This window comes from Bidens hawaiensis, unplaced genomic scaffold (assembly GCF_021521415.1).
Source record: "Bidens hawaiensis isolate Kalapana, Puna unplaced genomic scaffold, B.hawaiensis_p1.1 tig00022866_1, whole genome shotgun sequence".
NCBI classification, from domain to species: Eukaryota; Viridiplantae; Streptophyta; class Magnoliopsida; order Asterales; family Asteraceae; genus Bidens; species Bidens hawaiensis.
This window is the reverse complement of record NW_027493564.1, coordinates 27,313-44,252: the sequence shown is the minus strand read 5'-3', so window position 1 is coordinate 44,252 and position 16,940 is coordinate 27,313. Positions and strand designations below refer to the sequence as shown.

At 32.3% G+C, this 16,940-nt stretch overlaps 2 protein-coding genes across 2 annotated transcripts; one reads left to right on the top strand and one right to left on the bottom strand.

The window, feature by feature from the left end:
• Positions 1 to 5,712: 5,712 nt before the first annotated feature.
• On the bottom strand, positions 5,713 to 6,363 carry LOC143566272 (uncharacterized). Its single transcript, XM_077053016.1, has one exon. It carries the CDS (start codon positions 6,361 to 6,363, stop codon positions 5,713 to 5,715), a length of 651 nt encoding a protein of 216 aa, XP_076909131.1.
• A 6,494-nt stretch (positions 6,364 to 12,857) lies between these two features.
• Positions 12,858 to 15,828, top strand: LOC143566271 (calcium uptake protein, mitochondrial-like). The gene is made up of 6 exons (XM_077053015.1): positions 12,858 to 13,229; positions 13,868 to 14,091; positions 14,169 to 14,252; positions 14,340 to 14,553; positions 15,205 to 15,501; positions 15,610 to 15,828. Exons 1-6 carry the CDS (start codon positions 12,858 to 12,860, stop codon positions 15,826 to 15,828), a joined length of 1,410 nt encoding a protein of 469 aa, XP_076909130.1.
• Positions 15,829 to 16,940: the final 1,112 nt, after the last annotated feature.

Genomic DNA, 16,940 nt, shown 5'->3' with positions numbered 1-16,940 from the left:
TTTGTGTTTGATTCCATATATTTGAAGTAATTGTTGTTCCATGTATACGATGATTTGTGTATGCCTCTAGTTTTATCTAGAGATGACTTTGCATTGCTATTATTTATGATAGTGGATTTGAAGCGCCTCTGGTAGTCCCGTGGTTTTTACTCTCGCCTTAAGAGGTTTTCCACAATAAAAATTTTGTGTCCGTTTTATTTTTAAGTTATACCCTATTAGTTTGCATCCTCATTGGTTCATTCGGGTCGGGAAAAAGTTTAGCCAAACGAAGATTAATTCCGCACTTTTTTGTTTACCGTTCGTGGCTAGGTGATCGTTTTTTCTCAACAGGAAGTGACCTCCAATTTAAACTAAAGTTAGATAAAAACATACTAAATGATGAAGATTAGACCAAAATTTAGACAAAAAACATACAAAGTGATGAAAAGGACCTTTAAGTTATTTGAAAAAACAAACATATTCAATTTTTGTTATTTTGCTTTGTAATAATAAAATTCGAAAAATGCCTCAAAATCTCGTTTCGTTTTAGGCCCCCAAAATGATTGGGCCAGCCCTGAGTGCGTGCTACAAAGTCCCCCTATTTTTGTGTTTCCGGTTCGGGATTTACTCACAATTCATAACTCGATCCAACTTTTCAATAAAAAGGAAAATGTGTTTAAATGTATTGTAATGACGGCTGGTTGGAGTATTTGGAAGGCAAGAGCGAGGTCGTCTTTGCCAACAAGGAGATTCTGATATCCAATTTAATGGAGTATATAAAGTTTTTGGTGTTTCTTTGTATTAAAAATGGGTTGTCTTTTAGATGCTTACGCTCGGTAGATAGGTGCAGTTTCTCATTTTAAGGGGGTGTTTGGCCTAGCCTTTTTTAACCAAGCTTATAGCTTTTTTTAGCTTTTTTTACAAAATAAGCTTAATTTGGTGTTTGGTTTAGCTTTTTAAGCTTATGCTTATAAGCTTATATAAGCTAATTTAAAGAAGCTTATTTGAAGATGGTTTTTTAGCTTATTTAAAGAAGTTTATTTGTGTAAGGGTGTAAGTTTCTCATTTGCCCTCAAATGGTGGTAGATTAATAATTATTGAAGCAAATTATTTATGTAACAAATTAAATAATGGTGGATTTAACAACTTATTATCAACTTGTCGAATATAAACTAATCCAAACATCTAAAAAGAGCTTATCAAATAATAAAAAATAATCTATAAGCTACTTTAAAATATAAGCATAAACCAAAAAATAAAAGCTATGTCAAACACCCCCTAAGTTGTTTGCTTTGTTGGAGCTAGCCTTTCGCTAGTTTGTCTTGTCTAATGAAAGTTGTCATACAAAAAAGAAAGCGTAACAATCATTTAAAACATATCTTTGACTCTTAAACCAACTACTTCCACGATTTTTAAATGATCATAGGTTTTCATACATTAATTTTTTTTAATAAAAATTGCATCATTAAAACTTGCATTTTTATTAATATTTGTGTTTCCAAAGCATTACGCGGACACTCTTCTAGTAATGAAATATAAGGAATAATACAAAGCACATTATAGAGTTTAATTAACATATATAAAGACTACTAACAATAATACCCAACTTCTAAGGTAATGTGATATCTCAAATCAACCTATTATATTCACATTATCACAAGCCTTGCATCCTAATTAAGAGAACGAGTTAGACCGAGAAGAGGAAAACTTAGTGAAGACTTTGGCATAAAACCAAACAATCTAAGCAAAGAAGAAGGGAGGTGCAACACAAATGGCCCACATGCACCATGTTCTCCTGAAAAACTAGAATCGTGGAGTGGTCGAAACAACAACGTCAAGATTCACGAAGCCAAGTGTTGGAGGCAAGGCAACAAGTCTTACAACCGATCATGAAGTCAGGAACTATAATTGTGGCGAGAGCGGATATATCAGTAATCAGTGAAAGGCATGATGGAAAGGCTGCACAATAAAAACACATAGAAAGAAATTTGTCACTCAATGAAACAACAAAGGAAAGAGAGCACTTAACTAGCGTAATGACACATTGATAATCTCTTATAGTCTTATGTGTAAATGTATATTCATACATTATATTAATGAAATATTATATATATATATATTCAAAGAGTGTTCCATAACCAAATTAAAACATAAAAACTTTTAACAATCAATATTCTTAAAATCAATAGTTTGCCTTCGCCGTTAATAAAAATATGTGTGTGTGTGTTATTGTTAGTTTTAGAATTTACTAGTGGGTTTAAAGAGTTTGTGAATAGACTTGCACTTCCTTTCAAAACAAAAAACAATCGAATCTAAGGCATTACAATATCACAGGTTACGTTTAATAGTGGATATCTGGATATAGTTTGTTTACACTTGTGAAATTAAAAGGCTTAATTAAAACCAACAGCCCAGCCCAGCCCATCGCTGCCCATTAACTGAGAAATATTTATTTACAAGTATTAGGAAACTGAGAAAAAAAATGGTTTGAAGTATTTCATTTTAGACTTGTATTTAGGCATGTTTCTACTCAAATCGTTTTTAGTATTTCATTTTAGATTTGTAATTAAACAACTTGCAAGAGAAGAAAATATACTATTCATTCTTTTTTGCTAATATATGCACTATATACCATTAGGATGATGAATGTTATACCAGTATAGTTTCACAAAGTTTTGTTTGTACAACATATTGGTATAATTGGATAATGTGGACGATTGTGAATACTCCCAAATGAATCTACAAGAATACCCGGTTAGCGAATAACAATGTTTAATGTTACACAACACAAATGAGTAATCACCAATGAAATCAATTAAGTTGAAACAAAAAAATAATAGAAAAAGATAAATTGAAAAGAATGTTGGTGATGCGCTACTAATTATCGTTGTACCCAGAGGCGGATCCAGGAATTTTTGCTACGGGGGGCACAAAATAGTTTGGGTATAAAATGGGTCGGGTCAAAGAGAGTAGTGCCTACCCAACCATTCTAGAGGCTGAAAACAGAATTAACTTTCGAGACCCTTTTCCAAATTTCATTGTAAAAAATATACATGGCAAAAAAGGAACGAGTCGGGACAATTGTTTAAAAATGGTCAGTTTGGCTGTCAAAACTTATAATTATGCTTCTTACACTTGTATTATGCAACTGTTACAAACTAGCATGACACCTATTGACCTTTTTAGTTGGACCTGCACCATAATCACTTCTGTGGCCTTTTAACTCTCTGAGTGTTCTTAAATGCAATTTTTTTTACTAATTATGTTTGCTTCATCTAATCCACATATACAAGAATTAATTCACCATCGTTTTTCTAGTGAATAGAGGTAGGAAAGAACTCAAGGATATGTTTTGCCAATTTAAAAATCGCCTTGTCTGCAAGCTATTTAGTCTACAATATCAATTATGTTTGCTTCAAGAGTCATGACCTGGTCTAATTGAAAATACGTTTACAAACCTAACTGTCAATTCAATTTAATTTGTAGACTTTATGTCTAATTTCTGATTTTTCTCACAAATCATGTTCATACTCACACAAATTATCTCATCCTAAATAATATGCATTTTCATTAAGCTCATTACATCTTAAATGAACTTAAACTTTAATTACTTTCATTAGTTCAATATATCCATGTTCGTTGAATTGCTTTCTCTGTTAAACATATATCATGATTAATATCGTTTGAAAACTATTTATAAAGATGGCGCAAATTGTTAATAAAATCATCACGAAACAAGATTAATCGATCAAGAAGGTGACTACCAAAACTAGCTAATTGACATTTTATCATATAGTTGGATGGCATCATGAATCAAGCTAAATTAAGTCTATATTGATTCAGTAAAGCCACTCAAACACAAAAAAATGTCTAATCATATCATACTAATTAGTTAAGAGTTCCTAGATGAATACCAAATGTAAAGTCAAATTACACATACAAAACAATAAACGCAATTACATTATATATAAGAGGGTGAAAAAAGCACCTTGTTTTTGTTTTACCTGTGAAGAAGACATCACCAATTCACTAAACGAGCAAACGATTAATCTTGTATAATTATAAATTAAATAAAAAATAGGTTTTTATCTAAATTCTAAACTATACAAGTATTTACTAATTACCATGCACATGAAAGTTGGAACAATCTTCAAGATTGAGATGGCCCTGCCGGATGGAAGTTGAAAAGACTCGAAGCAGCAGCAACTGCCAGCGGAGGTAGCGGCTATTGGCGGCAGCAACCTGCGGGCAGCGGCGGCAGTAGTGTGGCAACACGATTGAAGTGCAGAAGTTGAAAAGTCGAGCGTCAAGGGGTGTTTGGGACTCGAAGGAAGGATCCTTCACGACATCGTATGTCCAAAGCGCATTTATATATTTGTGTAAACAATATCAATCATAACCACAACACACATTATGCCCAAAAATTATAACTTATTTATCTAAACTAGTCGAATGAGTTAGCAACCGACTGGGTTACACTTAAGAGCTCAGAAAGACTTAATTGTATTCTGGATGAGTTTCATTCAACCTCTTATATAATTTAAGAACTTTTAACAACAAATTATTTTCGTAAAAAAATTATATATTAAATTTGAGAGTAGTTTTATCACTTTTTATGTTCATGTTTACGATTCAAATTATGAAATAAGTCTCTACACATATGTAAAGTTTTTACACTGGTTATTGCATATATATCTAATTTGTTTATTATACATATGTAAACTTGTGATTTATATATGTACTCATAAATTAATATATAAAGTATGATAAAACTACTCTTAAATAATGTTAACAAATAATTTTTTTTTAAATGGTTGGTTGTTAAGTTTTTAAATTTTTTGAACTTTTTTAAAGGGAAATCAGCACTATATATTCTAATCTTAAACATGCTAGGCCAATGAACGATTTTATTATTGGACGATTTTCAAACTGAAGTTAAACACCAAAGAAAAGGAGAAGTGAAGAAACAATTTTATTATTGAACTTCGAACACAATTACAGGAAACATTTACAAAACTATGAAAACTATGTGATTATGCTGAAACTAATTGCCCTTGTTTGACTATAGTCTATAACACACGATATAACATAACGCAACATAAGCTTAACTACATTGGCATTAATCATCTAACCTTTAGGCTTTTAGCCATCTTCTAAACGCTAAACCAACACCTTACCCATTCTTAACTTATACAAGATACATCATATTAGACGTTGGTACTACAACCCGAACAAGATACGATGATACATTAACTTAACTAGCTTATTGGCCAACGACCAACTTAAATTTAACTATTACCATGTTGGGTTCATGTCGTGTTAAATATTATTAAGGCGCAACCTATTCAAACTAATACAGTTAATATATTTAAGTAATATATTTATAACCCAAACAAAGTGAGCTGGAAAATGTATCTTCAAATATAAGGGAGGATAATTAAAATTACACTTGGATGATCAAAGAAACAACACATGAATCTCTGGTCCTTGCTTGTTGACATGGATAACAACCATTTAGTTATCATCCATTGAGATATGGTGGGGTATTCAAAGACTCACCAAGGACAAACTCAATAGTGTATCACAAACAATAAAAACATAGACCATAAAATACTTAGATGACAAAAAAACAAAAATTCAAATAAAAAAACAGAAAACAAGAAATGTTGACACGCATCCGTAAACATATCAGTAGCAGTAGCAGTAGCAGTAGCAGTAATAGTAGCAACGCAGTTAAGTAGGCTTGATATTTTGAAACATTAAGGACCAAACTGAAGACATCTCATCATCTCCACAACCCGTGGTATGCACCATGCTATACGGAATCCCAAGCCTCGGACCATAGTCCACAACATCAAGTGGCCCCGAATGGTTCGGTCGAGGTCTAGTCTCCATCGGGCTACTATACACCATCAGGTTCTCTTGCACCTTCCTATCCGAAGGCCCAGAAACACTCAAAACCCCTTTAACCTTGGTCTTCACTTTCTCTTCCACATTCTCATCAAACCCCATGTTCTTCCTTAGATTAATACCCGGCCATTGGGGTCGAAAGGGGTTAGGGTCGGGCATGGGTGTAGGGGTATAAACCGAGTGTTTGAATGAAACACATTTTCCAAGTTTCTTGGAAAGCATGAATCTAGTATTGGTGATAGCCGACATGATCTTTGAGAAACCGGTTTTGGGACATGTTCCTATGTTCTTTCGTGCAAGCTTTAGTATCTCAAGCCGGTGTTTCGCAACCGAGACTCCCATGCTTTGAAGAAACTCATGGGTGAAGTAGTTTGTGTCACCCCTTTGAAGCTCGTTGTGAGTGAAGGCTCGTCCATACTCATAAACCAAATGTGGGTCTAGATTGGTTTTTGTTAACCATGAATACCAGTCCATGGCTAATAGTATGAACTAGATAGCCAATGAGTGTCTTATATATGTATGTGTACGTATATAAAATTAATATACAATAACTCGTCTTAATAGTTAAATAGGGGCATTTGAAACAAGTTTTAAATATTGTCATAATTGAGTTTTAAGAGGTGGTTGAGAAGAGTACAAAAAGTAAGAGATATTACATTGTCATGTAAGTAATGTATGTGTGATTAGAAGCGAGAAAAAACCGATTAATTGAAACAAACGATAACGAATGAAAATAACTGATTCAAACTAATAACTGACAGTTCGATTTTGTGTTTCTAAAAGCCAAAAAGTGTCGTTCAGTTAAACTTGTTTTCTAAAACCAAACCATCCCAAAGTTGAACCTAACCGGAGATTCAAGCTCGTTTATAATGTTTGTTATTACATTGATAGTCTATGCTCATTATATGGGCCAGAAGTTGTAGGAGCAAATTCATTAATAAGTGGTTAACAAATATTTTTGGTCAAAATAAGTTTGTGATCTAAATTCATTATTTTATGCCTACACTTTTCTGGCTCAAACATTTCAGCCCAAATGTAAATTGAATACAAACTTATGACCGAAAACGATTTTATGAAACAAAAATTTCAATTTTGGTTAAGTTTGAACCTAAAGCCTACTCATGCACACCACTAGTAATAGTGAGGCCTATAGATGATGAGTACATCCAAAAGTTCAAAGTAACAAATGATCCAACCTCTGAACCTCTACAGATACAAATTGCAAAATTAATTATACAACTTTGAGATTATTGAAATATAGGGTTCCTCACTTCTTTAGGTAACAAAAACTTATCATTGTCGATTTTAGACACGTATACTAACGATCCTAGATCTTGTTCCTTCTTTTATACAACATAACCACATACGGCTAGACAGTACAATCCTATAATACATAAAAGACATACAAAATGTAACAGATTATAATTTTGTCATTTATACATGTTGATAATAACTACGAATTTGTGGGATTTTGGCCCTTGTAATCGTCCCCGTTAAAAGAGGCCGACACTTGATCGAGTAGGGATCACATTAGGTTTGCAAATTGGATGTTTTGATGTTTGTGGACCATGGGAAAAGAAATTTGAAGGAGCAATTGGTTGGACAATAATATAATAGTTAATTTGATTTTAAAGGCTATACTTTCATTGAATTGAAGTAGTACCAACTAGGTTCATAATGTCACTTGAATTCAACACATGCGTACCTTTAGGATAGTAAGTTCATTAGTTAATTTTGGTAACTAGAAGTTTTGGCTATCCTTGAGATAAAGTTTTAACTTTGGTTAGTTTCGAATTTTTACTTTTAGTTCATCCATAAAAAGAAGGGTTTGTAAATGAAAATGAATAAAAGACCAACAGTATTCAAAATGTTTTATCATACTTTTGTTGATTTAAGGGATAAATTGTATGAAAATGTGATAGAAATTTACTTTTATTGATATTATACTAGGATATAGCCCGCATAATACACGGATTGTTAAAAAAATATAACAAAAAAGTTAAATTTAATAATACACGTAATAACATACTTTGTCATCTCAAAAGCATATTAAAATGTATTTATATGTCTAAAACTATGTTTAATACAACGTATTTTTATCTTATGAATTCATAATAACATACCTTATGGAAGAATGATTTTATTTTAATAATATAAATAAGTAGATTAAAATTAAATAGCTTATTATGTGTAAATTATATTTTGGAAATTGTTGAGGTGAAATCCTATGTGAATAGCTTAATTAAAAGGCCATTTGTAAACTATGTGTTGCTTTAATATAGTAGTTAGATAATACTTATCGAACTTTAACCTTTGTAAATGACATATTTATAAAGTAGTGATTACATCGAAACAGAAAGCAAACGGACAACAAGTTGCGTCGTTACCCCATTATGAATCGCAAAAGCCAATCTTTTAAAAACTACGTTAGATGATCTTGGAGTTATAACATTACTATGCATGACCCGTTTAATCTTCCATTTAATAATTTATTTAGTTTGTTACCCTTCAATATAACTCAATACCTAAATGTGAGTATTCGTCTGTATTTTAATTAGATCCTGCACGCCTTCTTTCTTATATATAAATATATAGAGGGAGAGGATCAAGAGAAAACTCACCTTTAAAGAGAAAACTTAAAAACTCATAAAAAATTATTTTTAATTAAAAATAAAAAAATATTTTCAAAATTCTGTTTTAGCCATTATTCTTATATTTTCTTATATTTCAATCGAAAAAAATAAAAAAAATAAAAAAAACAAAAAAAAACCCGCTGTAATGCACATACGTATTACTGTGCAATACCGTTGTATTATACATGTGTATTACTATATATTTTGAGTTTAATAGTATTTTATTGCATATATTCAATATTTGTGTATTGTATATGTGTAGTAGTGTTGTATTATATGGAAAAAAATAATAATAAAATAAAATTCGATGTGCTGCACATGTGCATTAATGTTGTATTACACATACATACTAATGTGTATTCGATGTGTGTATTAGTCTTATACTGCATACTAGTTTGAGACTCGTCTATTACACGGGGAATTAATAAAAATTATAATATTTAAACATTAAGCAAAATACAATCAATAACACATAATACAATTATCATATATTATTAATACAATTACAACTTACATTAAAATTACATGAATTACAAAACAAACATTACACAACTATTTTACAAATAATAAAAAATTTCCATGTACACTACATTTGTGATTGGATTGGTCAAATACCTTGTTTATCAAGAATCATAATCTTTAGCCCACACCTGCTTGTAACTCTTGACAAGGCGACATATATCTGTTATGTGAGAACACGGGTTCTTTCAAATACAAACCAACCCTAGATAATGATTGACATTGGATTTTGTTTATGGTCATCGCAAAACATACTGCAAGGGGAAACTGTCGTCTTTGAAACTTATATGCTATTTTGTTGTCTGTTAAAGTTAGTGGTGATCTATGGATCAAAACTCTATGTCCAATGTTAATTCCAGAAATAATTTTTGCTTCAATAACACGAGTACCTAAAGATATAATTTGTAGTCAAGTACCGTTACATTAGTCTTCTTTCTGGTTAAGATTTCTAAGGAGCATAACAGGAACACCGGTTTGAACCCGATATTACAAAAACCAGTTTGTAGTTATAAACCACCGGGTTAGGACCGGTTTAGAGTTTTTTTTTTTTTTTTTTTTTTTTTTGCTAAAACCGGTTTGAACCCGATATTTTGAAACCGGTTAGACAAAAACAGGTTTTCCCGGTTTAAAACCCATTTGTAGCTCAAAACTAATTTATAGCTCACATATCATATCCATTTATAGCTCATTGACCATTCCATGTAATGCCCCATTGAAAAATCAATTTATTGTAAAGGAAAATATGATTGTAATTATAATAATGATATTAACAATTGCTTATGTTACAATAAAAAAGATATTTTGAAACCGGTTAGTCAAAAACAGGTTTAAAACCCGTCTGTCTATATACGCCAGCTTCAAAACTAATTTATAGCTCACATATCATATCCATTTATAGCTCATTAACCATTCCATGTAATGCCCGATTGAAATTTGGAAATCAATTTATTGAAAAGGAAAATAGGAAATATCAATTGGAAATCAATATATGGTAATTAGTTCCAGCCGTAATGGTAGTATCAATACATAGATATCAACACTGATCGAATAATATCAATTGACGTAAGTGTTGGTTGACGTACGTGAAGACCCAAATCTATTGGTAGCATATAGTAAGTAAAAGAATCTTGGTAATGCTTTGGTTGGCAGTTTCTCAAGGTTATAAAAAAAAGCTGATGATATATATAATCTATCAAAACTTCTTTATAAAATATAGCCATTTAAAGTGTAAAGAACCGGACGTTCAATGAACTGCTCGGGTTTAAACCAAAAACCAGTTTGTGCACCTCTAGTAACAAATGTGTCAACTACTATTTTAAAAAAGAAGCGGTAAATAACAAATGTTGTTTAATAATTTATTGTTGTTGTATAATAAAGGAAAATAAGTTAAAATGATAAGTGACATACCTTTACACTAAATGTGTCAACGGACGCACAAACAGTAATGAAGTCGGATTCTTGATGCTATTGAATGAATTAAACAAACAAATTTAAATAAGACTAAAACAAATCAAAATATCAATTGATTTGAAATTGAAAATAATTCTTCATTAAAAAGTGTTGATTGGCCATTGAAAGTTTAAAATATCAATTGAAAAAGTGTTGGTTCATTATTCTTTTAGGCAATTAGCAAACCAAGGATATGATCATTCCTTTTAAAAAATTAAAGTTGAATCCAAGCATTAGTGAAAAATAATTGAATAAAAAAAATTCCAAAATGTTAAATCCCCATAGAAAAATTCCAAGAAAACAAATCTAGATTTTAATTAAAACAGATAAACTTTATTTTAAAAGATCAACATTTTTAGTCGTCAGTATTGCTTTGACTTTTGAACAGTTATTAAGTCAAATTTGATAGTTACAAGTTACAATCTTAAAAGTTAATACAATATAATTGCTAATATATTAAATGCATAATTAAATTAAATTGATTTATCTAGTGCATATGGGTTAGAAAAAAGAGGAGTCTTGAGAGCATGACAAGTGGCAAATATGATACTCTTTTATTATAGTAGTAAGATATACAATAGTGTGTATCAAATATGTGCAATAGTGTTGTATTCTATGCAATACAAACACTTTTGCATATATGCAATGCACACTATTACACATGCGTACTATACCAATGAGGTTACCGACAAGTTTTTTTTTTGAACCGGTAACAACATATAAGAATAATGTAAAAAAAAGAAACTTCAAAAAAAATTTTAAAAAAAGTTAAAAATAGTTATTTAGGAGTTTTTAAGTTTTCACTAGATCCCACCTATATATATATATATATATATATAGATATATATATATAGGATCAGTATCATGTGAGAACTTTTTGAAAATTGAGAACTATGAGAACCATTTTGGACCATAAAAAACCTAAAAATAAAAAAAATCATAAAACAAAAAAAAAACACAAAAATAAAAAAAAGTAAAAAAACCAAAATTCTTATTTATCATCGCGGTTTCTTAAAAAAACGTAAAAAAATCTCGATTTAGCTAAATTATACATATATGTATAATATCTGCATATATGTACACATATATTTTTTTCCTATACACATATGTATAATTTAAGGTAAATGATAATGCACATATGTGTACATTACGTAACTAGAGATTAAATGAAAGTATACATATGTGTATAGGTATAATACGAATTAAAAAGGAAAAAAAATCAGTTTTTTTATTATACATATATGTATAATATCTACACACATGTTTTTTCATATACACATATGTGTAATTTAAGATAAATGATAATGTACATATGTGTACATTACGTAACTAGAGATTAAATGAAAGTATACATATGTGTATAGGTATAATACGAATTAAAAAGAAAAAAATTTTGTTTTTTTTAATGAAACCGGAATGAAATATAAGAATTTTGGTTTTTTAACTTTTTAAAAATTTTCATTTTTTTTTTGTTTTATAATTTTATAAATATTTTTTAGAGGTTTTTTTAGTGGTTCAAAATGGTTCTCAAAATTCTCAATTTGCTAATGGTTCTCTTAAGATCCTTACCTTTTATATACACACACACAAATACATAGTTAAATATATTTCCTTTTCTTTTTCTTAACGGCAAATTAACATAATTCTAAATACTTATATAAATTATCTATTGAAATTAAACAAATTAAATTTCACCTTATGAACCACCCATTATAATTAACCAATTCCTATGTAAAAATCCTTAATCGATCCCTAACCTACGGTTAATATTGGCTGTAAACCAGTTTCTATTCCGCCAGATAAAAATTACTTATGGTTTCTGTTAAAGGATTTCTCAAGTATGAACTAGAGAAGGGCAAACCAAGTTTTTTCAAGAACCGGTTCTAGATTTGTTCAACAAAGTCAAGAATCGGGTCGCGCATGAACCGGTTCTAGGTATGGCCTGGTTTTAGATAGGATTTGCCGAACTTTTATCTGGTTTTGCCCGGGTCAGGTTGGGGTTTCTACTAGATAAAGGTGGAATCGATTTCAACGGGCCCTGTTCGATTCCGGGTCCATGTACGACTTCTTTGAGAAACTGAAACCTGGTTCGTACCCGTAGATCGGGTATAACGGGTCTAGTTCCGTGTCCGTAACCGGATTTTATACCCACCTCTAGTATAAACCTTCAACCGGCCCAAACCCAGGCCCATTAAGAAACAAACATTTAGGTCCCACATTGACCCAATCTCACTCAACGAATGAACAACCGTGTTTCCCGCCAAGTTTATCCACCACCACTCCTCTCATTTATCACTCATATAAATACCATTTATTCCTTCATTCTTCAATCTGCTGATCCAAAACTGATCTCAAACCTACGTTACTATGCATTATTCCTCCGCTTTATTCACAAAAAAACCGTCGTTTTCCGCAACCCGTTGCGCAATCGCCTCCCAATGCCGTTTCACCTCCACAAAGCCTAACACTCAAGGCCCGAGTCACCATCGCCACAAAAAGGTCGAATCGCTTCTTGAATCACTGACTTGGGGTGCGGTTGTCGTTGGGATGAGCTTAGGCATTTGCTATTTCACTTATGTGCCTCAACCCAACTCGCATTTTGCGTTTGCGTACTCGGATTCTATTGAAAGATCGTCGGATTCTGAGAAGAAGGCGAGGTATATCGTTGCGGATTCGTACCGGAAGAAGGTTTTCTTCAAGTATGAGAAACGAATCCGAACGCAAAGTCCACCGGAAAAGGTGGTATTATTGTTCCATAACTTTTAATAAATATAATTAAAAATATAATTTGACTGATTTTTTAGTTAAGAAATTGTTTTAGACAACCAGGAACTTTTACATGACGACTGAACATATTTCCATTTTAATTTTAGGATAATATATTTGTTGTGTTAGATGGAAATATGTTACGTTAATATTGAAATCTGATGAGTGATGATTAAAATGTTGCGTGAAGAAACACTTGTCGGTTGTCACACTAATTGACTGAAAAGTTTTAGAAGTTAAGACTATTTTATCAAACTGACTGGTCATTTGTCATGATCATTTTAGTAATTTTTCATAAATGTTTTAGAGTTACGTCAGAGTGACACCACATCTAAAAGTATACATTTACATGTCTGTCACATTAAAAAGTACGATATTATATTAGTATAATAGAGCGAAAAATAGTTATCTATATGTATCATATCTTTTATCAGTAGTCACGTCATATTTTTTGTGTTAGTTAAACATTATACAATGTGATCAACGCCACCTCATACGACCACTTTTGGCTTCTTATCTATGTGACCATATATCCATACGCCCATATGACACGGCAGTGAATCCCTGATACTGTGTCATTTTCTAATTTTTTGAATTACGTGAAACTGTAGGTTTTTGAGTATTTTGCATCATACCGATCTCCAACAGGTGAGCCATTCATGACGCCGGCAGACTTGATGCGTGCAGTGGTACCAGTGTTTCCCCCTTCAGACGCTACTCGTATTCGCGAGGGATGTTTGAAGGGGGAATGGTCACCAACCAATCTACATTGCGCTCCATCAAAATTCTTCATGCTTTTCGATACCAATAACGACGGGCTTATCTCCTTCGCGGAGTAAGTGTAAAAACCATAATATCAATTCAAATTCATAAATTTTGGGATGCTAATTTCGATTCGAACTTTTGTACCAGATATATATTTTTCGTTACGTTGTTAAGCATTCCCGAATCGAGCTTTTCGATAGCTTTTAAGATGTTTGATCTTGATAACAGCGGGTAAATTGTTATACATTTGCTGAAATTAGTGGTTTGTTATCATGCTTGACTTTGACTTCTGTGGTCAAACTTTGACTTTTTGACTAGTGATATTGACAAGGAGGAGTTCAAGAAAGTCATGGCAATGATGCGGGCTCAGCATAGACAAGGGTCTAGACAGCGAGGCGGGATGAGAAACGGGCTTAAAATTTCGACTCCGGTTGAAAATGGTGGGCTTCTTGAGTACTTTTTCGGGAAGGACGGGAAATCGTGTCTTGCGCTCGAGAAATTTGTTCAGTTTTTGAAAGATTTGAATAATGAGGTCCGCGTTTCTTCTAGTTGGGTTGGGTCGGGTCGGGTTAGACGGGTTGAGTAACGGGTCAAAAAGAGATTATTTGAGTTGGATCTGGCTTGGGTCAAACGGGTTGAGTAACATGTCAAAATAGCGAGTCAAAAAGATAATGGAGCATTGTTTGGGTCGGATCAAATGTGTTGAGTAACGGGTCAATATGGTATGAGTAAAAAAAGATGATTGAGCTTAATCTAGGTCGGGTCAAGTGTGGGTTAAGTAACAGGACAAATTAATGTGGGTAAGAAAGGATGATTGAGCTTAATCTAGGTCGGTTTGGGTTTACCAAAACACGAAATGATTTCTATATAATTAGTATTATGTTACATTTTTCCTAAAGTAACACAGTGTTTAAGGATTTATCCGAGACCAAGGGACATAAGCCTCTATCGCTGGGCCAACTACCCAAGTGGCGATTGCTTTGCATTAAAAAAACGTTTTATGCTACTTTTAATCCGCTTGACCCTTATTTTTTAAGACCTATATTTTTTTCGTCTGCCAGTTAGAAGTGGAAACTCACCAGCCTGTTTTTATGAGTCAAATTTATCGTCTATGCTAAATTGTGAAAGCTCGTTATTTTGTACTAATGTAAGGAAACATTTGTTTGATCTTTGTAATATGTAGATTTTGTTACTTGAATTTGCTCATTACGACCACAAATCAATAGGCATAATATCCGCTACGGACTTCGCGCTATCAATGGTGGCATCAGCCGATATGATACACATCAACAAGTTTCTTGACCAAGTTGACCAAATAGATGATGAACCAAGTCTCAACAATATTCGGATCTCATTTGATGATTTTAAGAAGTTTGCAGAGTTACGAACGCAATTGAAACCGTTATCTGTCGCCATTTTTAGTTATGGGAAAGTTAATGGTCTCCTAACGAAAAGTGATTTCCAAAGAGCAGCAAAACAGGTAAAATAATATCTTGGGACCATATAGAAGTGGTCACATGTAACAATTCCATGTATAACTTTATATGTGAAATATAAAGCTCTAAATGATTTATTTTCGTGGTGATAGGTTTGTGGGATTTCTTTAAGCGATGAGGTGATTGATATTATATACTACTTGTTTGATGCGAATCGAGATGGAAGGTTAAGCTCAGACGAGTTTCTACAGGTGTTGCAAAGGCGAGAGGAGGATAAGTTTGAACCGAGGGCGGTGGGGCTCATGGGTATATTCTCGTGTTGGTTGCAATGCTCGAGAAATAATTGTTCCACGTCAAGGATTCTTTTTTAGTGTAACTTGAAAAAAAAATGTACAGGTTAATCGAGTTAAGATGTACTTAAAACGTGATATGTTGATGATGTTTTATAATCACATTTCACGATCAAAGTTAATAGTTACACTTGCTTCTCACGAGCAAAGGTATATGTCAAGATAGTGAACTCTTCACTCGAATTTTGGGGGATTATTCGATTGCCTTTCGGTGCCCTCCTATTTTCGTGATTTGCAATTTTGGTATGAATTTCTTTTTAATTTTCGTGACATGCAAATTTTGTATCAGATTTTGCCTTTTTTTACTTGCAAATTTTCGTGATATACAATTTTGGTATAATTTTGCCCTTTTACAAGTGTGGTTTGCAATTTTAGTATGAACTTAACCGAGTGTGTTCAAAATTTGATCAAACGAATTAAACCAAAAACTGAATTAGATTACATATTTGGTTTTGGTTCGGTCCTAGCTTCAAACCATACTATTAGCTTTGCTATTCATAAAATACTACTGGGCATGGCTGTTCTGTGCTAACAACTCAATAATGTTAAAACCGAAGAATTTGAATGACATTACATATATTTATATAACTTATCTAACATTAATTTGATTCCTTTCCAGAAAGGGTCTCATGTTTGAATAAACCACTTTCCCGCCACAAACTTCAAGAAAACTTCCCCTAACACAAGCTCTAATTTACACGAACCTGTTGGTTAGCAAGGTATTAATTTACACGAACGTGACTTGCAAATTTTGTATCAGATTTTGCCGTTAATGGAGTCACGTGAGTTCACCATTAACGGTTTTCATTGTTAAAATAAAAAAAATCCAATCGATAAACAATTTTAAGCTTACGACATCGTTTTCGATTTATTATATATTTTTGAAATATACATATACAAACCCAATGAACACCTTAATCCGGTCCCAAAAGCAGCAGATCCGCAAAATCCATCGATCATAAGGTTTTTTGCCTTGACAAGCCATAAACCAAGTCCGTCTCAAAACACGTTTGCACAGGCTAAACGAGCTCGGGCTCGTCATAAACATACTCCCAAGTTAAGAGTTTTTTTTATCATGATAACCAGAGTTCATTAATCATAAGAACATACATGCAAACAACTACTGCATGTAA

What these genes read in the sequence shown, in the direction of transcription:
- LOC143566272 (XM_077053016.1), bottom strand. Translation starts at nt 6,363, where the DNA reads ATGGACTGGTATTCATGGTTAACAAAAACCAATCTAGACCCACATTTG.
- LOC143566271 (XM_077053015.1), top strand. Translation starts at nt 12,858, where the DNA reads ATGCATTATTCCTCCGCTTTATTCACAAAAAAACCGTCGTTTTCCGCA. An exon ending in GGGCTTATCTCCTTCGCGGA is followed by an intron (nt 14,092 to 14,168) that starts GTAAGTGTAAAA and finishes CTTTTGTACCAG; the next exon opens with ATATATATTTTTCGTTACGT. An exon ending in TTTGATCTTGATAACAGCGG is followed by an intron (nt 14,253 to 14,339) that starts GTAAATTGTTAT and finishes CTTTTTGACTAG; the next exon opens with TGATATTGACAAGGAGGAGT.